Genomic DNA, 27509 nt, shown 5'->3' with positions numbered 1-27509 from the left:
TCCTAAGTAGCTGCAGTCTTTGGGGTACAGGGACATCACAATCTACCTTGTCTGTCGAGGTGGTAGCATTCATGAGCTTGGAAAGTGCTATTAATGGAGCCTGAGTGAATTGTTGTATTGTTGAATGAATGGGACTCGATGCAAACACAACATGGACAGCAGAGTCTTGCATGATGACAACTTTACAGAGTGTAGAACATGGCAAGTTGGTCAGGAGTGTGTTGAAATAATGAAATCTAAATGTAACAAAAAGGCATGATTGAGAGTATTAGCAACAGATGAACTCAGGAAGAGTTGAGATAATGACTGTTCTGCCCAGTGATGAATAATATCCATGTGGTGATATACCTTTCTGTTGTAAATGCTGGCAAAGTCCATAAGCAGTTAGCATTTAAAGATATCTGATCGGAAAACAAACGGGGAAGCAGATACCCTTTTTAAGCAAAAAGAAATTTTCAAATTTTGCCCAAAGTGAAATCAGAACGTTCTCTTTGAAGGTGATTGATTTCCTGCTCATATAAAACATTTCTTGGTCTGGTACAGAACGATACCTGTTCTCAGCAGGTGTATCTCCTGCTGGCCAAAAGAACAGAAAATGGACAGAAATCTCAGCAGTGCCTAAGGAACAATTGAAACTCTGCCCCAAAATCTCTAACAGAGTTCAGGAGAGAGCATGAAAGACTCACTGTCACCCCTCACTGCCATCCATCCTCCTCCTTCCCTTGCTAGGATTTGATATCAACTCCAGTGTCACAGAATTTTCATTCATTTCAGCTTTTAACTCTAGGCACGCCATGGATAGACATTTGATCCCACTCACCACAGGAACTTTGGCTCCAGCAGTATTAGCAATAATGTTCTGACCGCATCAATGGTAATGGACAGTTGTAACAGGCAAATACTCTAATAATGGTTAGACAGGCAAATCAGTAACAGGCAAACCAATATTCTAATCATGGGCCAAATGGACATAGCAGAAATGAGCAGAGAGGCAGAGATTATGACGAGTTTGCTGATATTGGCTGCACAATAGACTGATATTTAACTTATAAACAGAAGCACAAGAACAACACAGAGAGACACCAGTAAATATGATGGAAATCCAATTTACAGACATCAACAAATAGTTGAGGAAGGAATGATGGAGGAACAGTTGAAAATTGTGTACAGTTAGTTTCACAATTGAACATAAATGAGCCCAAATTATGAAAATAAAATTAAACAGAGTTACTTTAGCTACCACATTTCCTTTCACTTGCATTCTGCATGGTTGATTGTCACTGCATCTTACTGAAATGTTTCCATCACTTAATTCTTATTGATGAATACCCCAGCTTTGCTACTGTTCCAATTTCTTAATCACACAAATCACATCACACTACTTTACTTAAGTAGAGCTCTTAGATTCCAAGGAAGAGTGACACACTATTCTTCAGCTGTGACACTTTTAGCTAAATTTGAATACTACTAATTTTCCATTTGCAACTTATTTTTCTGGCAAAGAAATTTCAGTTATGTTTTCCAATGACTATAATCCAGTTTGTATTTAGTCTGCACCAGTCAGTGAAATACTATTGATTATGTGTTCTTTTCCAGGTTGTCTTACATCCTACACCTAATAGCCCAAAATCAGCTGAACTGCATAAAATGATTGTTTCAAAAAACAGCATTGATCAGGACCTGAAAATTAAATTGGCAGTTCGAATGGACAAACCACAGAATATGAAGCACTGTGGGTGAGTATGCAGTCCTTAAATTACATCACTTAAAATAAATTAAATGGAATAATACCACAAAGGGCAGATGACACATGTCTATCATATCTGATCTCTTGAGTCATTTACAAATACATATTACCTCAATCAATTCATTTGTTTTAAATAATTACAGATTTGATATTGCTCTGTGTCACAGTTACAAGTGGAATGATGTTTATAGTTTTTAAGTATTGCACTAAATATCAGCGTATAGAAATAATGTTTCCGTATTTAAAATTCTAGGATTTATCGCCAACATTCCATTTGGCTTTGAAGTCATCCTATGTTACTTGGTTATCAATTAACTACTGGCTCATCCTAGCCAAACTAAGGCCTGACCAGAATGCAGAATTTGACCTATTACTGGAAACTATTTCATTTCACTGCTACTTTGTAGCAATGGATAATGCAGTTGTCAATATGCCATTATAAGCCAGAGCAATTACTTTGTTTTGGAACCATTGTATTATAACATTTGATATTTAACCTAATCATAGACTAACTTACTTCAAAAAGGCAATGTTAAGTGCATTCAACTTAAGTAGACTGAGAGTAAGATTCCAATAGATAGATGGAAATGTTAACTATCTGTAACGTGACACAAAACACTCATACATGCTCTATTCCTGTCCGTCTTGGGTGACATTAATGTAAAAACCGTGCAAGGCAGGGTTCTGCTCCACAAATGGTGCTAAGATCTCTGAGCACCCTCTGATTTAACTTGCACTTATATGCTTTATTGAACCTGATCTCTTCTAGGACAAATGAGCCATCCACTTGGTAAATCTTAGGATTATTTTGGTCCCTTTAAGAAGCCGATCTTTTGATGTTCTAATGATGGAAGCACTTTATCAGCAACAAGATTCCTCAACTAATAAAAAGAAGCACTGCGGTAGTTACAAAAAAGTAAAACCTGCTCAAACCTTTCAGCAAATAATTTTTTTAACTTTTTGAAATGTTATTGGGGTTGTGACTGTTTCGGGTCTTGGTGCTGGTTCATGGCAGCCAATAAGAAGACTGCCAAAACTTATTCACCATTTGTTCAAAGACAAAATAATTAAATGTTTTTTACAATGATACTAGGCATTTTAATGGACAGGAGTTGGGTAGAAATCTAGTTCTTATAATGAGAAAACAAAAGAATTTGCAAATAAACATTTATCTGATTAAACGATCGACACATTGAACAGCACATGAACAAAATATGAATGAGTATATGAATAACTGGGTCATTGTAGACATACTTCACAGACTTTGGAATGTACGCAAATGGGAAGCTAGCTAAGGGATGGCAAGGAACCATGAAAAGAGTGAGCATCGAGCACTGAGACTTGGCTGAAGAGTAAATGAATAGCTTTAGTAAGAAGAATTCACCTTAGCAAATTGAGAAAATATATGAAAGAAGAATTATAATTGCAAAGAAATAGTAAAATGAATTGTGTCTAGAAGGCTGCATTATCTCACTCTTGAGTATTTCACTAGATTAGCATGATTTTGTCATAAAGACACCATCAAATGCTTATTTTTCAGGTTAGTTATGTGCAAAAAAAAATGAACTTGAGTCACATCAATCCCAAGGGAATTTATATTTATTGGATCAGTGCACTGAATCTATTTTATTTAATTTAAAGTAAACCATCCCATTATACTTCACTATCATTAGTATGTTTGTATCATACACACCAATCAGGCAAAGGCATTCACAGGAAAAACCGTGCTAGGTAATATCATTTCAAAGACCTTCAAACAGATTATACAATGTTTGAAATTGTGTTTATATATGTCCAGGTTGGTCATGTCCTATGTAGTATAAAATAAAATAGAAACTGTTAGAAAAACTTGTATCTGGCCGTTTCTGTAAAGAAATGAACAGAGTTAACATTTCAGATGATAGTAACTTTACAAAAAATTGCAGCATTATACTTTGGGTGGTGTTTCAGCTCACCTCCTTATTTTCCAAGGTGTTCCAACACCTTTACCTTGTGCTCCCCTTCTCTATTTATTTCAACAGGAATCCATTCCTCAGATATTCGCTACCTTCAGGTTGCTTGCTTATATTGCATCCAGAAATAGTTCTAACAGAACAAGGGAATATTCCAGCATGTGTGCAGGAAACTTTTACTCACTTTGACCACAAATGGGTATTTAATCTGAGTTTACTTTAGGTTAGTTGAGAAACCCAGCAACATAAGTGAATGATTACTGCTTTCTAATTTGCCCATAGATCTCACCCTTGGTTTGTCTCCCACTTTATGTTGGTCCGTATCGCTTCTGCAATATGGTAACACAACTCTTGGTATCTGCCAAATGAGCTCTGACAGACTTCTTATTGCATTTTGCCATTCACAAAATGTCACTTAGAGTGACAAATTTTGTATTTAAGGAAGGATAATGAGATTCTGGCAGAATGTTGCTTGCACCATTGCTCAGCAAGTGTTAGCTGCATCAGCAGAGCTGCAAATTGGTGGAGATGGCATTCCCAGTGTCTAACGTATGGCATACTAGAGAAGGATTAAAGTTGGCAGTTGGTTTAGCAAACGCTGGCAGCTATTACAGGATTGCTGGGTTCTGGTAAAGTTGTGTTGTTCCATTGCTAAAAAAGAATAGCTTGAGGCAGAATGCCACATTGCCAGATTGGTTATTCAACCTTTTGTTCAAAGAGTCATTGCTACAATGGGTGGCCATCTGGAGAGCAGAGACATGCAGCAATAAATTGAAGGCTTTTGGAGGCTTCTTTTGAAGTGTTCCAAACTGTTGGACTTCTGTTCAGGCGTTTTGCACCTTTATTAGCTGTGTTTCAACGTTGAATAATTTTCATGTCTATGTACACACGTATATCATGCAGCATGCTCATGCTGAATGACACAAGGGGTTGAATCTTAACAGCTTTGTGGCCAAGTGCAAGTCACGTCGATTTTATTCTCACCATTAGACCAAGTCAGTTTTCTCACTAAATCTTACCAAACTCTTTGTATTAATTGCCATTCCCATTTCTATAATATGTATTGTGCCTGATTGCTACCCCACCTTATGCACCATACCAGGAATCATTTGCTCCCCACTGATTTTGAGAGAATTGATCAGCATCCTTGGCATCGAGCCATTATGCACCAGGACAAGTATTGTCAGTCTGGAGATGCCCTACACAATTCCTGACATTTGCCCTGGACTTGGCAGTCACAGGGGATATCAGGTACCCCACTTTGTGGGCAGCCACCTAGAGCTCCTTCTGGACAGCGAGGTGCACAGGCAGGAAGTACGTATACCCCAGATCTGTCAGTGGAGGCCACAAAAAGGAAATGGAAGATTATAGAATGTAGGGAAATAGGTGGTGACATCTTGAAAAATGTCCATATTACAGAGGAGGAAGTGCTGGATGTCTTGAAACGCATAAAAGTGGATAAATCTCCATGACTTGATCAGGTGTACCCTAGAATTCTGTGGGAAGCTAGGGAAGTGATTGCTGGGCCTCTTGCTGCGATATTTGTATTATCGATAGTCACAGGTGAAGTGCCGGAAGACTAGAGGTTGGCTAATGTGGTGCCACTGTTTAAGAAAGTTGGTAAGAACAACTTTGGTAGATGTGATCTATATGGACTTTAGTCAGGTGTTCGACAAGGCTCCCCATGGGAGACTGGTTAGCAAGGTTAGATCTCATGGAATACAGGGAGAACTCACCATTTGGATACAGAACTGGCTCAAAGTTAGAAGGCAGAGGGTGGTGGTGGAGGGTTGTTTTTCACACTGGAGGCCTGTGATCAGTGGAGTGCCACAAGGATGGGTGCTGGGTCCACTACTTTTCATCATTTATTTAAATAATTTAGATATGAGCATAAGAGGTACAGGTAATAAGTTTGCTGATGACACCAAGATTGGAGGTGTAGTGACCGTGATGAGGGTTACCTCAGATTACAATGGGATATTGATCAAATGGGCCAATGGGCTGAGCAGTGGCAGATGGAGTTTAATTTGGATAAATGCAAGGTGCTGAATTTTGGGAAAGCAAATCTTAGCAGGACATATACGCTTAATGGTAAAGTCCTAGGGAGTGTTGCTGAACAAAGAGACCTTGGAGTGCAGGTTCATTGTTCCTTGAAAGTGGAGTCACAGGTATATAGGATAGTGAAGAAGACATTTTGGTATGCTTTCCTTTTATTGGTCAGAGTATTGAGTTGGGAGGTCATGCTGCGGCTGTTCAGTACATTGGTTAGGCCACTGATGGAATATTGCATGGAATTCTGGTCTCCTTCCTATGAAAAAGATGTTGTGACACTTGAAAGGGTTCAGAAAAGACTTACAAGAATGTTGCCAGAGTTGGAGGATTTGAGATAAAGGGAGAGGTTGAATATGTTAGGGCTGTTTTCCCTGGAGCGTCGGAGGTTGAAGGGTGACGTTATAGAGGTTCATAAAATCATGAGGGGCATGCATAGGATAAATAGACAAAGTATTTTTCCTGGGGTGGGAGAGTCCAGAATTATAGGGCATAGGTTTAGGGTGAGGGGGAAAGATATAAAAGAGACCTAAGGGGCAACAACTTCACTCAGAGGGTGGTACGTGTATGGGATGAGCTGCCAGAGGAAGTGTTGGAGACTAGTACAGTTACAACATATAAAAGACATCTGAATGTGTATATGAATTGGAAGGGTTTGGAGGGATATGGGCCAGGTGCTGGCAGATGGGACTAGATTGGGTTGGGATATCTGATCAGTATGGATGAGTTGGACCGAAGGGTCTGTTTCCGTGCTGTACATGTCTATGACTCAATGACATCTGACCATGCCACCCTGGTCCAAAATTGCCAACCGAGTTAAAGCAATCTCAGCCATTTGGAGGAATGCAGTGTAGTAAGAAGGTCAACATCCTCAAATCTTCCAGCATAAGTCCCATTGCTTTCTCTCTGAAACCTCACATTCACTCTAACACTGCTATTGTAGCCACCTCCCACCAAGGCTCATGCTCTACAGTGCTCATGATGGACTGCAACATGTTCCCTACTTGCCCTCATCCACTTCAACCACTAACATCACTAACACTGCATGTCATCTTTGCTGCCTACTCCTTCCCTTCGGCCACCTTCACCTACTGTAACAACTGTACCACCCACTTTCATTTTCTGTAATAGCTGTCCCTTTCTCTTTCCAGGAATGAAGCAGTCCACAGTAAGGCAGAAAGAGTCAATGCAGTGTCCTGCCCCTTATTTGGCTCCTCACCCTTTATGATGAGAGGATCCTATACAGACTGCCCCTAATTGAAGGCTGCCGTTATTGTGCCAGGATCCCTTGCTCAAATCTTATCCCCGTAGACCTGACTGAGACCCACTACAACAAGTTTCCTGGCTTTGTATCTTTGCTAAATGGTACAGTAAGACAATAGTAATGTCAGCCTGGTATCTCTGGCTAAGGGCACAAAGTATAAAAAGTCATACAGTGCAAGGCAGGGATTCTGTGACAGCAAGTGAAGAACCCTGAGACACAGCCTGGTCCAATCTCCGAGCTAGATGTGTGTCCCTGAGCATACAGTGTCCTGGCTGCAGCATTACAATGATAGTTGCCAGTATAGCATGGAAGTGTAAGTGAATCATAAATGGGCCATCAGATTTCATAGAAACTGGCACATATCAGATGCCAGTACCCAAGGATCATGCGGTGAGATGTTGGTTCCTGCTGTCCAATGTGATAATCATTTAGACAGAGTGGTGAGTCAAGTTTTCCTGATGCTTCATTTATTGATTGAGTTTGGTAAGATCACAAACAGAATATTAATGAAGCAAGTTGAACTATCAGCAAGAACTTTAACAAGTGTCAACCACTATGAATTAGCAATTTACCACTTCTCAGTGAGAATCCCACCATATCATTTGTGAAAATGTAAAAAATAGTGCAAAATGATCTTCATGTCAAGATGCACCTCACCAGATAACTCGCTCATTTCTGCTGTACATATTGCTCATGCCCTATAAGATTTGGCCCAAAGTTTCAGCATTTGGTTTTTCCGTTGCAATATTAGTCTCTTTAGCATTTAACAAAATAGTGCCATATTTGAATATACATTGGACAGTTCATGGTGAAGTAGTTAATACTGATTTTTTTTTTTACTTCCTTTCAGAAGAACATCTTTTTCAATTCAGTTCAGATGAATCCATGGTTTTTAGTCAGTGTCATTGGCTGGGCCAGCAATTATTTCCCTTAACAAGGTCATGGGGAGCTGCCTTCCTGAACTGCAGCAGTTCAATTGATCTAGTTACACCCATGATGCTGTTAGGGAGATATTCTGGATTCTCACCTAACGATAGTGAAGCAATAGCAATATATTTGCAAGTCAGGTTGAGAGTTGCTTGGAAACAAACTTACAGGTGGTACTGTTCCCATGTTTCAGCTGCCCTTGTCCTCCTAGATTGGAATGTTGAAGAGTTGGGAAGTTGCTGTCGAAGTAACCTTGGTGAATTTCTGCATTGCATATTGTACATGGTACACATTACTGCCATTGTAAGTCAGTCATGAATGGAGTGGATGTTTAAAGATTTCATGCTAATAAATCAGACTGCTTTGTCCTGGGTGATGTCAAGCTTCTTGAGTATTGTTGGCGCTGCACTTATCCAGGCCAGTGAGGAATATTCCATCACACTCCTGACGTGTACCTTGTATATAGTGGATAGGCTTTGGGGAGTCAAGAGGCGAGTTACTTGCTAAAAGTTAGTTCGCCTCAGACCTGTTCTCATAGCCACTGTATTTATTTGGCCAGTCCTATTCATTTTATGGTCATTATTAACCACCAAGGTTTTGATATGGGAGATGATGTTGTAACAGTACTGTTGCCAGATTACCAATCCATAAATACAGGTAATTCTCTGGAAACAGGGCTTGAATATGGCTATGGCAGATGGTAGAATTTGAATTTAAATAATACAAAATTAAAAGGAAGTCCAATAATGACCATTGTCTGTTATTGTTGAAAACCTGTCTGGTTTACTTATGTTCTTCAGAGAGGGCTAACTGCCATTTTTACCTGGTTTTGTCTACATGCGACTCCAGGCATGTAGTAATGTGATTGTCCCTTAACTGCCCTCTGAAATGAGTCAGAAAAGCACAGCTAGTCAGGCAGCATTCGAGGAGCAGGAGAGTCAACATTTCAGGCATAAGCCCTTCATTGGGAATTGTACACTAGTGATTCCTGATGAAGGGATTATGCCCGAAATGTTGACTCTCCTGCTCCTCGGATGTTGCCTGACCTGCTGTGCTTTTCCAGCACCACACTTCTGACTCTGACTCTCCAGTATCTGCAGTGCTCACTTTTTCCTGCTCTCTGAAACCTAGCAAGCCATTCTGGTATATCAAACCACTAAAAATGTTTTAGCAAAGGTATGAAACTGAATGAAACAGCTAGCATTGATCTAGGTACGAGAAGCAACAGTGGTAAACTCAGCCTTGTTGTCTCTGCAAAGTCCTCCTTCCAAACATCTGGGGGCTAAAGCCAAAATTGGGAAAGATATCCCAACAGGCAACAACCTAACATAGTCATACACACAGAATCATACGTTACAATATCACAGACAACATAATCGCTATGCTTGGATATGTCTTGTTCCACCGGCAGGACAGACTGATGACACCGTAGTGTACAGTCAGGAAGAAGCTGTGTGGGAGTCCTCAATATTGACTCCAGAAACTGTGAAATCCCATAGCATCAGGTCAATTATGGGTAAGGAATCCTCCTCCAACTTACCACAGATCCTTATGTCCCTATGCTATTAAATCAATGCTCTTGAATTTTGAACACCACTGGATGGAAGCAGTGTTAGCTAGGATAGCTGCTAGTCCTTGAGCTAGAGGGGTAAAAAAAACTCAATCTCATCATTAGCCTGCTGATTGCAGTGTATCTATCCATGACAGTATTGGTACAAGTGACCACTGGTCACTAATGTGGAGACAAAATCCCACCTTTATACTAAGGATACCCTTCAATGTGTTGGTGTGGAACTATCACCATGGTAAATGGGACAGACTTTGAACAGTTCCACCAACTCAAGACTGGGTAACCGTGAGATGCTGTAGGTTGTTAGCAGAAGTGAAATTATTACACAAGCTGTCAAACAGAATCTAACATCTCATAGTCTGGTGTACCTTTCATTTGGCCATCACCATGAACCCAGGGATATGGTTAAATGGAGACTGTAGGAGGACGTACCAGTACCAGGAGCAGCACCAGGCACACCTAAAAATGAGAGGTCAACCTGGTGACACTACAACATAGGTCTATCCAGATGTCAAACAGCATAAGCAACAAGAGATGGACATAGTTATGGGATTCCACAACCAATGGATCAGATATAACCTCCACCAGCCTGCCACATCAAGTAGTGGACAATTAAACATCACACTAGAGGAGGAAACCCCATCCTATTGACAGGGAAGCCTAGAACATCCAGTATAAAAGTATTATTTATCATAATTAAACTTAGGATTTCTCAGGTCAGCTTTCACTCTGGGATCTGATTGTCCAGTAGTACCATCAGCTGGAAACATGACAGTGTTTCACTTATTAGAAAGAGCTTCTGGGTGGATGACTAGTTAGAGTTATAAAGAGGTCAACAATCCAAATCATACAATTAAATAGAATCATTAGTGACAAGCAGACTGCAGGGAAAAGTGAGAGAAAGTGGGTTGGAAAATATTCAGTAAATTAAAATATTAAATTTGGAATATTGAAACTTTAGATATTCTGACAGTTTTAGTGTTAATGTGTAGGAACTAATGTCCGCTGTTTTGCTAAATGTCTGATTGTAGCACCTACATTTCTGCTAGTGAAGATTAATAGCTCCTGAAATTACAAATGCAAATTGTCGCCAATATGTGTCACTCCTGCTCCAGACTCTAATTCAGCAGGTGGCAGCAATGTTATACTAGAGACACAAGCAAGAACATTTCAGTGGGCCAAGCAAAGAGTCAACTCTTCCCAGAATTGGTGGATGATTATCCACAAAATACAGTACCCTGTAACATTTCTCATGAACTATTTGACTTGTTACACAATACATGCAAGTATTCTATTTATTACTGGCAATGTACTAACAAGGTCATTTTTCTAATAACACGATTAGAAGTGCTGCTTACCATAGTGTCCACTAATTCTATACACGACGAGATGTTATGTGGAAGAGACTGAGCGTCTCAACAGGAGCTGGTGATTTATTTGCCTTTCATTTCCGAGATTTGTTTCATATCTATTATCGGCAAAGTGACCTAAAAAGCAGAGATTAATGTCCCGTGGAAGGGAGACTTACTGGCTGTGTGCAGACATGTTTTCAAATAGCTGGTAATTAGTAAAATTTGATGCATCACCACTAGAAAACATACAGAGATTAGGACTGGTATTATGTTTTGAAAATGCAGATTATTATCTTTGGAGATTTGTGTGTTTAATAGTGAAATGGGAATCAACAATGATTCTTAGAATTAAAATGGGAATAATGCAAGAACAAATGTCAATTAAATGATGACCAAGACAAGGAATATATCATCTTTGCTCAAGAAAAGATGAAAAGGCGATTCACTGTATTAAGAAACCATTCATAACCGAAAGAAATATTAAATCATCAATATGTTCACGTTTACATAATACAATTATTTAGGCCAATGTTAACAGATCAAAAGTATTTACTGTGTTTTATTATACAACGGAATTCAGTCTTCAGTTTAAATACAGCAGTGAGTGTGGAAGCAGCAAGAGGTCCAGGATCAGGGTCCAGCAGCAAGAGGATGTTCAGGTTTGGGACACCAACAACAAGGGAGCAGCCAGCAAGCATATTGTAGTCTGGATATTACACATAGTGATGGTAGAGGTGCCAATTTCCTCACACCACACTGTTGACCAAGAATCTCTCCCACTTTTAGCACCTGTGGTTGGTGTGTGGTGGAAGGATTGACAAGTTGATGCTTGTTGTGTTTGGTGAATTATAAATACAGCTCCCTGAGCCAATAACAGCAGAACTGGAACCTGGAGCTTCTGGGTCAGTGGCAAGGATGTTACCCATTGCAGTACAAAACCCAGAACTTCATAAATTACATTGAGAAATTTTAGTTTTTAAAGGTATGTCCTTAAATAATTCATTGTGTAGTTTACAAAAAAAGGATCTTTCCAATAGGTAAATTTATTCCCAGTTCAAGATGTTCTGAGTGATAACATTCAAGATACAACGCTCATTGATCTGGAGATTATCTAAGCACATCTCAGTGCTAAAATTGCCTTCTGTAGAAATGTTATTCACTACTCTGCCCTACTTTTCCAATCATCAAATGGGAAAATTTGTTACTGTGAACCCGGACAATCTGGGTTTAATGTATGCTGTGGAGAGCTTCCTTCAAGAAAATAGTTTAGTACATAAACAAATACCCAATTTATTGCTTACATTGATCTTTAATCTAACATGGCATAAATGGTGTCATGGTGCTTGTGAAGCAGTAAGGATGATGTTCAAACCATGTTGTGATTCACTTTTTATAATGTAATAGCAAGGTAACTATTTTTCCTGTAAAAAAAAAGTGTTCACATAAGAAGCCATCAACATCTAGCGTGCATTTTCAGGAAGGAGGTTTGAAACCAGGACTTTGGATGCATCTAAGAAACATCAGGCTGCAGTAATTGGAATGTGATGGAGTATGTATTTTGCAAGGATGTGATCAATAAGGCCAGGTCCTTTTTTGCATTCTATTGCATGAAGTATTTGAAATATGTTTGCTGTTCATGGGCAATAACAGTTGTAATATTCTGTGGGAATAAATAGAATTGATTTTCAGCGGAGTCCAAATGTTAAAAATCACAACACGTATTTGTATGAACATATGAATTAGGCCATCAACTGTGCTCCACTGTTCAATAAGGTTATGGCTGACCTGATTGTGACTTCAACATGAATTTTCTGCCTACCAATGATATCCTTTTGAGTTACCTTGTCAGTCTCAAATCTATTTATCTATATCTTTAAACTGTTCAATGGCCCTACCTCATTACTGTCTGGAGAGAAAAACAAATCAATAGATGCACAGCTTTTGAGAGGAAAAAAATTATTCTCATCATCATCTTAAATGGGAAGCCTCTATTCATAGACTAGAACTGGGAAACACAGTTTATCTCACAAGGGGATCTACTCTATTAAGTCCCCTAAGTTCTTACATGTTTAAATGAGACCATTTCTCATTCTTCTAAACTTCAATGGATACAGGTTCAACCAATCTAATTTTTCCTGATACAATAAACTCCCCATTCAATGAATCAGTTGAATGACTGTTCTCTGAATAGCTTCTAATGCAATTTTATCCTTCCTTAAATAAGGAGATCAAAACTATACACCATACTTTAGTCATTGTCTCAACAACAATAAATGAAACTGTAACAAAACTTCCCAACTATAATATTCCAAACCTGTTGCAACGAACAACTGCATTCAATCTGTCTTCCTTATCACTTGCTGTACCTGCGTACTAACATTTTGTGATTAATGTATCAGAACACCTAGACCCTTTGCACTCAGAATTCTGTAATTTCTCCATTTGACCATTTTTCCCACCAAAGTGGATATGTTCACATTTTCCCACATTATACTCCATCTGACAACTTGTTGCTCACTGACTTAACCATATTCCTGCGAAGACTCCTTAGGTCATTTACACAACTAACTTACCTACCTATCTTTGTGTCATCCGCAATTTAGCAACCATAGATTCGGTCCCTCCATAAATTGTGATCCTTTGATGCTCTGTTCATCACATTTGACAACCTTAAATTGACTCATTTATGCTGACGCTCTTCCTCCTTTAATTAACCAATCCTCTGTCCGTGTTCATATTTTACATCCTGTAGCTCTTGCTTTTTTAACTAACTTTTGAATTTGCACCTTGTCAAATGCCATTTGGAATTCCAAATGCCCCACATCTACAGATTCCCCTTTACCAGTGTTGCTTGTTCTTCCTCAAAGAACTCTAGTAAATTAGTCAATTGAGAGGTGTCATTCATATTTTCTAAACTGATGAGGCCTTTGCAGAATCGAGGGAATTTTGGCAAAATTACATCTACCATCTCAGTAACCATTTATTTTATGTCCCATGGATGAAGTCCATCAAGATCTGGGCACTTATCAGCTTTTAGTTCTAACAATTTCTTTAGTACATTTTGCTAATAAATATGATTGTTTAAGTTCCTCCCCCTCTGTCTTCTCTGGATTTACATGGTATTCCTAGGAAGTCAGTTGTATTCCAAACAGTGAAGACAGACCTTATTTCCCTAGCCTTGTTCTTCAGAGAATCTGTGCTTATTTTACTCACATATTTCATCTCAAGAAACCCTCAATTTTCTTTCTTTCACTCGTGGGTTGTGGACATCGCTGTCTGGCCAGTGTTTATGGACTGTCCCTAGTTGTCCTCTCAAAGGTGGTAGCGAGCTGCCTTCTTGAACCACTGCAGTTCACCTGCTTTGGGTTGACCACAACACCTTTAGGGAGAAAATCCTAAGATTTCCCAGTCACAGTAAAAGAATAACAAAATAGTTCCCATTCAGGATGGTGAGGGACTTTGAGGGGAACTTGCTAGTGGTGGTGTTCCCATGTATCTGCTGCCCTTGTCCTTTTAGATTCAAGTGATTGTGAGTTTGGAAAGTGCTGTCTGATTGTCTTTAGTGAATTTCTACAATGTATCTTATAGTTAGCATAGACTACTGCTACTGAGCGTCAGTGGTGGAGGGAGTGGGTGCTTGTAGATATGGTGCCAATCAAGTGGACTGCTTTGTCCTGGAAGGAAAAATCATAAAATAGAATTGTAGAATCCCTATAGTGTGAAAAGAGGCCATTCAGCCCATTGAGTCTGCACTGATTCTCCTAAAAGCATCACATCAAGACCCATGCATGCCCACCCTATTCCTGGAACCCTACATTAACCATGGCTGATGCACCTAACCTGAGCATCCCTGGATACTACAGGGCAATTTAACAAAGCCAATCCACCTAACCTGCACACTTGAGTTTCTGGTCAATGGTAACCAAGGATGTTGGTAGTGGGGGACAGCGATGGTACTGAGCTTACTAATGCTGTGTTAGACAGTGAAACACCCCCACCCAGAGTACATTTTGTGCACTTGTCATCCTCAGTGCTTCCACCAAGCTCACCATGGAGGAATACTGATTCATCAGCTGAGGAAGGACAGTGTGAATCAGCAGGAAGTTTCTTTGCCCATGTTTAATGTGAAGCCAAGCGACTTCATGAGATCTGGAGTCAATATTGAAGAATGTCAGGGAAACTCCTTCCTGACCGGATCCTACTGTGCTGCCACCTCTAGTGGGTCTGTCCTACCAGTGGGACAGGACATATCCAGGGATGGTGATGGTGTGTAGGACGTTGCCTGTTAGGTATGATTGCGTGAGTATGACTATGTCAGGCTGTTGCTTGACCAGTCTGTGAGGTAGCTCTTGCAATTTTGGCACGAACCCCCAAATGTTAGTAAGGAGAATGTTGCAGGGTTGACAAGACTGTTTCTGCCATTTTCTTTTCTGGTGCCCAGTTCAATGCCCGGTGATCCATCCAGTTTCATTTGTTTGAGACTTTGTAGAGGTTGGAACAACTGATTAATACATTTCAGGGAGCCAGTTGAGAGTCAAGCACATTGCTGTGGGTCTGGATCACAAGTACGCCACATCACGTAAGGATTTAGTTTCCTGAAGGACATTGAGCCACATGGGTTTTTCCAACAATCGACAATGGCTTCATGGTAATTAGTTGGTTTTTAATTCCAGATACCTTTTATTGAATTCAAATTCCATCATGTACCATGGCGGGATTTAAACGCAGCTCTTCAGAACATGAGTTTAGTTAATGGATTAGTAGTATCTAGCAATACAACTAGGCTATCACCACCTTCCCATTAATATCTGCATTCATATTTCTAACTAGCTTTCCCTCATACTCAAATTTCTCCATCTATTTTTAATAGTTTTTTTTATTTCTAATCCAGTCATACCTTCTGACCTGCCATTAACCTTGGTGAAATTGCATGTCATTTCTTTCACTTTAATACTCTGCTTATTTTCCTTAGTTAGCCACAGATGTTGCACCCTTCCTTTGAGTCTTTCGTTCTTGCTGGAATATACCTCAGTTGAATCTTATGCAATGTCTGCTGGAGTATCTGGCAGTGCACCTTTACTTCCACATCCTTTTAACTTAGTTCTCCTATGAGCATTAACTACCCATTTAGGGGCCGAATTGACAATGGGCTGGTAAGATTAAATCATAAAATCGTAAAGATGTCAGAGCAGAAATAAGCTGCTCTGCCCATCAAATCTCTACCATCAATCAATGAGGCCATGACTGACCTGACCATCCTCAACTGCACTTTCTTTCCTTTTCCCTATAAACCTTGATTCCATTACTGATTAAAAATATGTCTATCTCGGCCTTGAATATACTTATTGACCTAGCATCCACAGTCCTCAGCAGCAAATAATTCCACAGATTGAGTCCCCTTGAGAGAGGAAATTCCTTCTCATCTTTGTTTTAAATGAATGACTCCTCTTGTTTTAGCCTCTCCAAAAAGAGGACAGAACCTCTCAGCACCTACACTGTGAAACTCCCGAAGAATCACTTATGTTACAATAAATTCTTCTACACTCGAATGACCCAACCCACTCAACTTCTTCTCAATACCCTGGATCAACCTTGTGAATTTTCTCTGAACAGTTTCCACTGTCCTACCTGTCCATCTTCCTTCCCACTGTCCTACTTGTCCACCTTCCCTCCCACCTATCCACTCTCCACCCTGGACTCCAACCTATCACCATCACCCCCCACCGTCATCTACCTATCACATTAACAGCTACCTTTCCCCCCCCCTCCCCCAGCCCCACCCCTCTCCCATTTATCTCTCAGCCCCTTTGGGCACCCCCTCCCCCCCTCCACCCCCAGCATTCCTGATGAAGAGCTGATGCTCAAAATGTTGATTCTCCTGCTCAAATGCTGTCTGACCTGTGCTGTTCCAGTGCCATACTTTGACTCTGATCTGCAGTCCTCACTTTCTCCTAATTAATTATAACCTTACTGCAAAGTCTCTTCCAAGGATGCCCACTTGAAGAAGTTATACTCCTCCCTCTACAAGGATCTCAATGATTTTCTCTCTCACTGCACCCCCCAGATTGTCTCCTCTGCCCTGAAGCTCTTTAGCCGCTACTCTTGCTCAGTGCCTGCCAACACAACCAACTGATCCCTCATGGACTTCAGACTACATTCAGACTACCACAATTTGGACCTGGCCAGGACATCCACTACCTACAGAAAATCCAAAGCCTCCAGAATGGTTTTCCATCCAGATCCTCCACTCCATGCTCACAGCCATGCGCCACTATCTACTCTCCCTGCAGTCAGCCCTGACCCAGCTCACAGCCACACTCTCCCAGACCTGCAAAGGCCCTCTGCTGTTCTTCATCCTGAGAAGAATCCACACACTCAACTAACACTTTTTCTTCAGTTTATCTGACATCAAGGAACATAAGTACACCAAACTTTCAAGTGCTTATCTCCAAACTCGGGATTCCTCCATCATTCCAGAACCTTCTTCCGGACTCTGGAACTGCTCGGACGCCATTAGCCACATGGCTGCTACAGCCATCACCACCACAGCAAACAATGATGTCACTTCTGCCCCCCCCCCCCCAACCCACAGAGTGCAGCCACCGCTGATTATACCGCCTCCGTAATCACCGCCAAGACAACCACCTCCACGATCGCTGCCAGAATCACCGCCAAGACTACTCTTCACATCACTTCTGCCCCAGTAGGTGCTGCCATCTCAGCCACTTCTACCCCCACCGATGTCACTCACTGGAACACCACTGACTAACGCGCAGCCACCGCCAAAAACATCACACGGAACATCACCTCTGCCCCCGCAGATACCACTAAATTAACTGATTAACACCCCCGTGACCCCCACAGTGTGCATCACTTCCTTTGGTGATGTTACCCATGATACCATTACCACACCCACGCAAGAGACAGTCTCCGCCCCACTCCCAACTCCAGTCACACATCACGTGCTAGCCCCCAGCCCTGCCATGTTTTACCATCACCCCAGACCACCCCCTCACTGAGGATGAGTCATCAGTCCTGAGTAAAGGCCTCAGCTTCAACCCACTATGCTCCCAGAATTCAACACGCATTGTCTTCCTATGTCTCCGTGCTTGCTTTATCGATCAGGACATCCACCTACTCTTCGAGGACCCCTTTGCCTGCCTCCAACATACTCTATCCACTTGGACACCCCATGCTGGTCTGTTACCTGACGTCAACCTCTTCATCTCCAACTGCCGCCACGACATTGACTGTGTCAACTTGTCCACTCTCACACCCTCTCCAACATGCAGCACTCTACTCCCTCTGCTCCAACTCCAACCTCACCATCAAACCAGTGGACAAAGGGGGGGAGGGGGGTGCAGTAATAGTTTGGTGCATCGATCTGTACAGCGTTGAACCCAGATGCCAATTCACTGACAGCTCCTCCTACTGCCCCCTCGACCACGACCACACCTCATCACTTCTGGAGATTTCCCAACCACAGCTTCCAACCTCATAGTCTGGGAAACCCGCACCGTTTGGTTTTACCTCTTACCCAAAATTCACAAACCTGGCTGCCCCGGTTGACCCATCATCTCCGCTTGCTCCTGTCCCATTGAACTTATCTCCACATACCTTGACACTGTCCTGTCCCCCTTGGTCCAGGTCCTCCCTACATACATTTGGGACACTGTCCACACCCTCCAACTCCTCCCTGACTTCGGTTCCCCAGCCCCCAATGTCTCATCTTTACCATAGACATCGAGATCCTCTACACATTCATCCCCCATGACAAAGGCCTCCAAACCCTGCATTTCTTCCTCTCCCATTGAACCAGCCAGTACATTTACACCAACTCACTCATTTGGTTGGCTGAACAGGTCCTCACCCTCAACAATTTCTTCTTTGAATCCTCTCACTTCCTTCAGACCAAAGGGGTAGCCATGGGCACCAGCATGGGCCCCAGCTTTGCCTGCCTCTTTGTCGGATACGTGGAACAGTCCATCTTCCGCAGCTACACCGGCACCATTCCCCACCTTTCCCTCCGCTACATCAATGAGTGACTGTATTGGCACCACCTCGTGCTCCCACGAGGAGGTTGAACACTTCATCAACTTCACAAACACCTTCAACCTTGACCTAAGTTCACCTGGACTAGCTCAGACATCTCTCTCCCCTTCCTGGACCCCTCCATCTCCATTTCTGGTGACCAACTTAACATGGACATGTACTTCAAACCTACTGACTTCCACAGCTACCTGGACTACACCATCTCCCAACCCCCCCACTGTAAACATGCTATCCCTTATTCCCAATTCCTCCGCCTCCACCACATCTTCTCCCAGAAAGACCAGTTACACTCCAGAACATCCCAGATGGCCTCCTACTTCAAGGACCGCAATTTCCCACCCCACGTGGTCAACAATGCCCTCAAGTGCATCTCCTCCACTTCCTGCACCTCCACTCTTGAGTGCCACCCCTCCAATCACAACAAGGTCAGAACCCCCCAGGTCTTCACCTTGTATGCCACCAACCTTCGGATACAATGCACCATCTGCCGCCATTTCCGTCACCTAGAGTCAGACTCCACCACCAGAGATACGTGTTTCCCTTCCCATCCCTATCTGCATTCCACAGACCATTTCCTCCACAATTCCCTCGTTAGGTACATGCCCCTCACCAACCCACCCTCCATTCCCGGCACCTTCCCTTGTCACCACAAGATCGTGTAAAACCTCCCCCCTCACTTCCATTCAAGGCCCCAAAGAATCCTTACACATCCAGTAGAGATTTTCCTGCACCTCCAATCACCTCATCTACTGTGTCCATTGCTGTCAATGTGGTCTCCTCTACACTGAGTAGACAGGACGCCAACTTGCTGAACATTTCAGAGAACATTTCCGGTACACAGGCAGCAATCAACCCCACCGCTCTTTGGCCGAACATTTCAACTGCCCCTTCCACTCCGCCAAGGACATGCAAATTCTGGGCCTCCTCCACCACCAAATCCTAGCCACACGAACCCTGGAGGAAGAACACTTCAGCTTCAGCCCAGGACCCTCCAACCACACAGGATCAATGTTGATTTCACCTGTTTCCTCATCTCCTTTCATCCCCCCACCTTATCCCAGATCCAACCCTCCAACTCGGCACTGCCCTCTTGAACTGTCCTACCTGTCCACCTTCCTTCCCACCAATCTGCTCTGCCCTCCACTCCGACCTATCGCCATCACCCCCTACCTTCCTCTACCTATAGCATTCCTAGCTACCTTCTCCCTAGCCCCACTCCCCTCCCACTTATCTCTCAGCCCCCTTGAGGCACCCCCACATTCCTGATGAAGGGCTTATGCTCGAAACATCGGTTCTCCTGCTCCTCGGATACTGCCTGACCGGCTGTGCTTTTCCAGCACCACACTTTTTGTTTCCAATGCCAATATATGTTCTGTTAGATAAGGGGACCAATACAGTTCACAGTATTCTAGGTGTGGTCTGAATAATGCCTTGTATAATTTTAGTAAGATTTCCCTATTTTTATTCTTAATTCCTTTTTTAGTATTCATATTTTCCCCCATAAAATTTCTTCTACCAAGTTTTGCCCACTTGCTTGTCCTTCCTCCCATCTATTTTTGTGTCATCCTTAAACTTAGTTATAATACATTCACTTCTCTCATCCAAGGCATTCATATATATTGTAAATAATTGTGGCCATTTACCCTCTTAACCCAAATCTCAGCCTCTATTACTTTGTCAGTCCTATACCCATGCAAATATACTATGCCAACAGCAAGGGCTCTTATTACATAGCCTTCCATGTGGTATCCTGCTGAATATCTTTTGGAAATCCAAATATAGTCCTTTTTATCTATTCTACTTGTTACTTGCTCAAAGAATTCAAACTAATTCACCAGGCAGGATTTCTTTTTCATGAAGCTTTGCTGGTTTTGCTTTTCTATGTTATGTATTTCCAAATGCTCTGTTATCACATTCTTTATAATAGGCTGCAACATTTTCCTGATGACAGATATTAAGCTAACTGGCTGATTTTTGTTTCCTTCACTTTTTGAATAATGGTGTTACATTGACGGTTTTCCATTCTCTGGGACATTTCTGGGATCTATGGATTCTTGGAAGATTACTATGTTTTCATTTTCTATCTCTGTAGGTATTTTCTTTAAAATCTCATCAGGTCCAGGGAAATTATCAGCCTTTAGCCCCATTAGTTCTTGTTGAACATTCTCTCTTGTGATAATTATTGTATTTATTTCCTATCTCCCTTCTAATCCTTGATTATTTAGAACTTTTAGAATGCTTTTTGTGTCTTGCACCATGAAAACTCGAGATTCTTTTACAATGTACCTGCACCTAGATATTGCATCAAGTAACCTGAAGTAAATACAAATCCTTCTATTTGGGAAGATGACATTTAGTTGCGGTAACTTGCTTATACTATGAATATTAGCATTATATAGTTAAAAGGGATGTTCAGTAATGTTTTGATTGTTTCATCCAGCTGTATATGAAAATCTGCCAGCTGCTACTTGATGACACCTGACAATAGATGCCCCTGGAGTTGCACATTTTTTAAAATGCTGATGCTACTGAATAGTAGAGGTCATTCAATGGAAATCATCAAGACTTGCACAAGGAGCTTGCTTGTTATGAGAGTGATTGCCATTGTTATCTTTGTCCTTCCTTTGAAATGCACTTGTTTGCATTCTGTTGCCATTATTCAATCCACCTTAAATTGTACTATTGATTCTGTAATTTCTGAGATTTTTTTTTCCGAGTTAGAAATTCACTGAAAATTCGATTATTTTTGCCCAAAATTACATTTGCTTTCTAAATCCAGGCAATTTATTGCAAATTGGAAACAGCTTAGCTCTCAATACTGACTCCTAAGACACCTTCATTCTTTGCCTTCCTCCAAAAACTCACCTAAACTTGATTCCAACTTTGGAACAATTTTAATTGATTCGTAAAGTGTTCTGAATCTCCACAGCTTCAAGTTTAACGTACCTTACCTCTTCTTCATGCATCCTTGAAACTTAGGGCCTGTAATGTCATTGAAATTAGTTACACTATTACACAATTAAAGCAAAATGGATACCTGACGTTCGCTTCAGGATCTCCTGGATCTACAATCCATTCTTATCTCCATAGGTAATCCAGTGATTTTTGAAAGATCACAGTTAGCGCCTCCACTATTCAGCCAACCTCTCAGAACTCTCGGATGTAGCCCATTGGGGCCAGAAGATTTATCAAGTTTTCGACCTTTTGCTTTTCTAGCACTTGCTTTTTTGTCGCTCTTTTGTAATGGCTACCATACTTAACTCTGCCTCTGACTCTCCTTTTAATTGTTGGGATTTTACTCATGTCTTTCACTGCAAAGACTGACAAAAAGTACATTTTAAGTTCTTCAGCTATTTCCTTATCTCCCAGCATTCGTCTTCCAGCATCAATTTGGTGCGGCCCGATGTCTACTTTTCTCTCTCGTTTGTTTCTTATGTATTGAAAGAAACTTTTACTATCATTTCTAATATTACTGGCTAGTCTACCTTCATGCTCAATCCTCTCCTTCCTTATTTCTCTCTTTATTATCCTCGGTTTGTTTTGGTAGCCTTTCTAATCTTCTGATTTCCCAGTGCTCTTGGCCGCTGTATAGGCTGTCTCTTATTTGATACATCTCCTGACTTCCTTTGTCAGCCATGGCTGTCTAATCACCTCCCCATTTCTTTGGGATGGACCTCTGTACTGTGTCCTCAGTTACACCATGGTGGCAGGGTCAGCTGACTCATCCTGTCCACAGCCCTTTCCCTCATCCATACAGGGAGCAAGAATCTCATAGCTGTTAGACAAGGTCAAGAGCTGAGGCTCCTGCTCACTTGTACCGAGGGAGGGAGGGAGAAAATACAGTATGAGAGCAAAATAACTAGATATATAACAAGATTGTAAATGTTTCTAAAAAGGGAAATAGTAAGTCAAGTATCTGACTGGAGGATGGAACTGGAGGATTAATCATGGAAAATAAGGAAATGGTAAATGAATTGAAACGGTACCCTCACTATAGAGGGTAAAAGTAAGACCCAGAAATATCTATGAATCGAGAAATGAAAAGGAAGGAAGAACACAAGAAAATTACAATCAATAGGGAAGTGATAGCAAGAAAATTGTTGGAGTTATGGGCAGACATGTCTTGAGTCTTGATGAAGTTCTTGAACCAGAGGGCAGGGTTTCCAAGTCAGGACCCTGAATGGAGTTATGAGCTGAAATTTTGGAATTGCAAGCTCCATGATAGCCATGTCTAATTCTCCAACCTTTAAATCTTTCAGACATAGGAGCAGGAGTAGAGAGAAAGTGAGAACTGCAGATAAGAGTTGAAAAGTGTGGCACTGGAAAAGCACAGCAGGTCAGGCAGCATCCGAGGAGCAGGAGAGTTGACATTTTGGGCATAAGCCCTTCATCAGACATTCCTGGACAGCTTTATAACAGGAAGCATGTCTCCATGAATCTCCTGTGCAGAAGACTTCTATGGTTCCCTGGATATTTTTTCATCAGAATTTCGGAGCCATTCTTAAAGATGTTCTAGCAAATTAAGGAAAACAGGGTTCCCAGAGGTATTTAAAAAGAAACAGAGTAAGTGAGTGAGTAATGGTCTTCCAAAGATGAATCTGAGGAATTAGTAATTGAAAAATGGGAAATGGCAGCTGAATTAAACGTACATTTCAATTTGTCTTCACTGTAAATGATACAAGTAGCATCCCAGAAATCGTTCTGAATCAGAATGTGTAAAAGAGCCAGAAACATAAAACATTAAACAAAAGAACTCCAGATGCTGGAAATCTGAAACAAAAACAAAAGTAGCTGGAGAAACACAACAAGCGGCATCTGTGCAGAGAAAGCAGGGGCACCATTTTGGGTCTACTGATCCTTCTTCAGAACCAGCAAACAACAATAACATGTTCACTGGCCTTAATGGACTTTATCCTCAGGTGTTTAAAGAAATGGCCACTGAGAAAAGAGATGCATTGATTTGAATTGTCCAAAATTCCCTAGATTCTGGAAAGGTCCAATCTGATTAGAAAACAATGACTGTAGCTCCTCAAGGAAGTTGGAGAGCTTTCATGTGGCTTATTGTTATTTTTTGCTTTCCCAGCAACAGTGACACTAAACCACACCCCAACCAAAACCCCTGCCAGCAGTTGGAGAAAAAAAGGCATTAAGTTGGCAAGAACAGCTTCCACATCTAAGTCCTTGCAAAATAATTTCCTTTGCTTTCCCACATTATCTATACCCTGGAAACAGTGAGAACAATTTCCTCTAAATCAAGTTTGACCAACGTACCATGCATCACACTGGAAACAACTGTGGGCAAGAGGCTGCCTGGCGGAGAGGGTGGCTGGGGAGAAGTCGGGAGCAGTACATTGCTGCAGCCTAGCATCGAATTTAGGAAGAGAAGAGGTTCTTACTCTCCTGCAGAGGCATCAACTCCTCAAAGGAGTACAAGAGTCAGGATGGTCGATTGAGGTGATCAGACCCCCCCCCGGGTCATCAGTGAGTAAGTAACTGGGAGTTGTGTATATGAGTGCATACATGAGCAAGCGAGTGTGTGGGTGAGTGCATGAGAGAGTGTGTTTGAGTTGAGAGATTTGAGTGCATGAGAGAGAAAACGTGAATTGTGTGTGTGCGAGAGTGTGTGCGCAAGATAATGTCCAAAAGTGCATGAAAGAAAGTTGTGTGTGAGCAAGTATGTGAATGAGTGTTTGGGTATGTGTGAGACTGTGTGAGTAACAGTATATGTGAGACTGTGTGAGAGTACATGTGAATGTGTCAGAGTTTGTGTGTATGCATGTGGGTGATAGTTAGAAAGAGAGTGTGTGTGTGTGACTGTATGAACAAGCGTGTGTGAGCATGAGTGTGGGTGTATGAGTGAGTATGTGTAGGTGTGAGCTAGGTACGTGCATGCATAGAGACTCCCGCTCCTCTTCCTGTATCCCAAAAGCCTAACCATGCAACTGACAAGCAGGAAAACCCAGGCTGACACTCTCAACCCCACTTTCATATGGATTCCATCAAGCCTGCTTAGAGTGTGCTCCACAAAAGTTGATGCAAAGTTGGTGTTAGTTAAAGCCAGCTTTTTATCTTGACCTTGGTCTCTTCCTCCTTCCTTGTAACCAGTACTTTGGTCAAGTCTATCTCTGTTGACTGCTTTGTATGCAAAAAGGCAATCAACTTCTTTGAAACAGTCTTCTTTATTAATGAATAACTTAAAAAATTTACTCTTTTGTTTATTTTTCTTTTCCTCAGCAAGTTGTTAATAGTTTCTTAAGACCTTAACTTCATTCTTTGAAATCCATATTTAATGTTGTACCAAAGCTTATCCTTCCAAATTATTCTCATCTGGCGCTGGAGTGCGATATAGGTCGAAATGTGCCCCTCATGAAAAAGGATCGGACAGTCCACCTTCAGATTTTCACAGCAGTGAGTTGGAGACCTAACCACATGTTAGAGTGTGTGATTCCATTACTAAATATTTTACCCACCTGAAAATTGAGAGCCCACTTACCACTCTGTTAGAATACAGTCTGAAATCAACCTGATGTTGAGTCAAGATTAATCTTCAGATGATAAACATGATCTGATATAATCAGTTTGTCTGCTGTGGAGCATTTGTTCATCATCAGTTACTCCACAGATTTTCAAAAGGGGGAGTCTGAGAATTAGTTATCTCTTCATTCTTCATCAGATTTCTGTACCTTTGTGTTTTTATTGTTTTACTTAAATATTTGAGCCAATTTATGAACTTTTGCTTGGAGGGGGCACAAGGAGAGGGAGACCAGATGGTCCTTGAAAAGTTCATATCTGGTCATCTTGTTATGTTAAGAGAAATGCAGTCCCTTTCTGATTTCTTCTCAAGGAAGTTAATGTTTTTGTTACTGAGGAGTTGGGCTCTTGCACAGTGAGATGGATCAGTTTTGCTTTGAATTTTTTGATGTAAGTGGATTAATTGTGGAAGAAGAAATCTAAACGTTGCTTGGGTAAATGTAATAAAGACAGTCTGCAAGAAAATATGTCCTTGGTGAAAGAGCTGTGATATATGTAATCAGGACTGTGCCCTTCAATTTAATTTGCTGTTAGGTAATATTCATGAACCAGATTTAATATATAATCATGGCAGTCATGTGCTCATCCTAAAAATAGACTAGAAAGTGTGGAATTGATGACTCAATAAGATGCAGTTCATTAATGGTTCTTGATCAGATATATAAAAATATTGCATCTTTGTAAATCAGTTAAAATCTTCTGCTCATTCTAGGGACTGTTGGGTTTTTCCTTTTTCAATCCAGCAGAGGGCAGTCTTGATTCACTCAGCAGTTGAGCAAGAGCTGCAACAAATCATCCTTTACATCAAATTCACTGAATCTTTCTTTTTAATTTTTCAATCAAACAGACATTTTCTACGTCATATCAAGTTATTTTTTTTTGCTTCCTCAGTGCATCATGCGTGAAGAATGATGTGTGAAATGTCAGTATGATTAGTTTTGCTAAACAGGTCAACAATTTTCTGTCAATTTTTTATCCAGCAATCATTGATGCGTGTTATTAATTCGAGTGAGCTTTATTTATCATGATGATCGAGGATGTTCACATTCCGTTCCATGGCTGTAGTGTGCCCATAGTTCCCAGCCTCACTGTAATGAGTTTTGTTGGTTCAGTTGTTGTTATAATTGAATGAAATGCCGAAAACTGATGTTTGTTGGGATGACTGACATGTCACAGAATTAGTTGTAAAACTCGAGACGGAATTCTAAGGTGAAATTGTTTAGGCACTAGAAATTTCAACAAACCTTCAGACTGTTGATTTTGATCTATAAATTCAGGAGCAAGATGGATGGCTAAAAGTTAACAACCATCTTGGTGCTACACTTGTCTTTAAATCCATATGACTTAGATGTCCACATGACTTGGTGAGAACTTGACGTTTGCTTACTACGAATTTGATCATATATTCAACCATCTCAGCTTCAGCAAATAATCTCTGTACTGAGTGCTGTACAATCTGCCTGTAGCTCAGTTAGTCAGAGACAAAAAAGAACACGGATGCTGGAATCCAAAGTAGACAGGCAGGCGGCTGGGAGAACACAGCAAGCCAGGCAGCATCAGAAGGTGGAGAAGTCAGTGTTTCGGGTGTAACCTTTCTTTCAGTCCTGAAGGAAGGTTACAACCGAAACGTCGACTTCTACGTCTCCTGATGCTGCCTGGCACAGTTGGTGGCTCCCTTGCCTCTGAATCAGAAAGTTCTGGATTTCAATCCCACACTTGAGCACAGTAAGCTAGGCTGGAGCTCCAGTAGAGCATTGGTGGGGCACTGCAGTATCAGAAGTGTTGTATTTTATATTTAGTCCCTAAGTACTACATTGAAGAGGAGCAGTGGACCTATTCATGGTTTTCCACACATTTATTTATCAATCACCATCTCAAAAACAAGACATCTGATCATCATTACATTGCTCTATGTGGGAGCTTGCTGTGTGCAAATTGGTTTCCTGCACAATTCTACTGACTACAGTTTGCAATTGCCTGAAGTTAAGAAAAAGAGTCATGTAAATGTAAGTCTTTATTTCTTTCTTCAACAACTCCTCACTCCAAAGTTGTTGCACCTCAATCC

General features: G+C 41.3%; 1 protein-coding gene across 15 annotated transcripts in view; it reads left to right on the top strand.

Moving 5' to 3' along the window:
- cadpsa (Ca2+-dependent activator protein for secretion a) overlaps positions 1-27509 on the top strand; it is a 573081-nt gene that overhangs the window by 312896 nt on the left and 232676 nt on the right. For all 15 annotated transcript variants that reach the window (XM_072582448.1, XM_072582444.1, XM_072582443.1 and 12 more), the window contains exon 8: positions 1597-1736. In XM_072582448.1, the coding sequence (XP_072438549.1) occupies positions 1597-1736 (140 nt within the window). The remainder of the gene's footprint in view (positions 1-1596; positions 1737-27509) is intronic.

Source organism: Chiloscyllium punctatum, chromosome 12, assembly GCF_047496795.1.
Source record: "Chiloscyllium punctatum isolate Juve2018m chromosome 12, sChiPun1.3, whole genome shotgun sequence".
Lineage (NCBI taxonomy): Eukaryota > Metazoa > Chordata > Chondrichthyes > Orectolobiformes > Hemiscylliidae > Chiloscyllium > Chiloscyllium punctatum.
The sequence above is the reverse complement of the archived record's forward strand: the minus strand, read 5'-3'. Positions and strand labels throughout refer to the sequence as shown.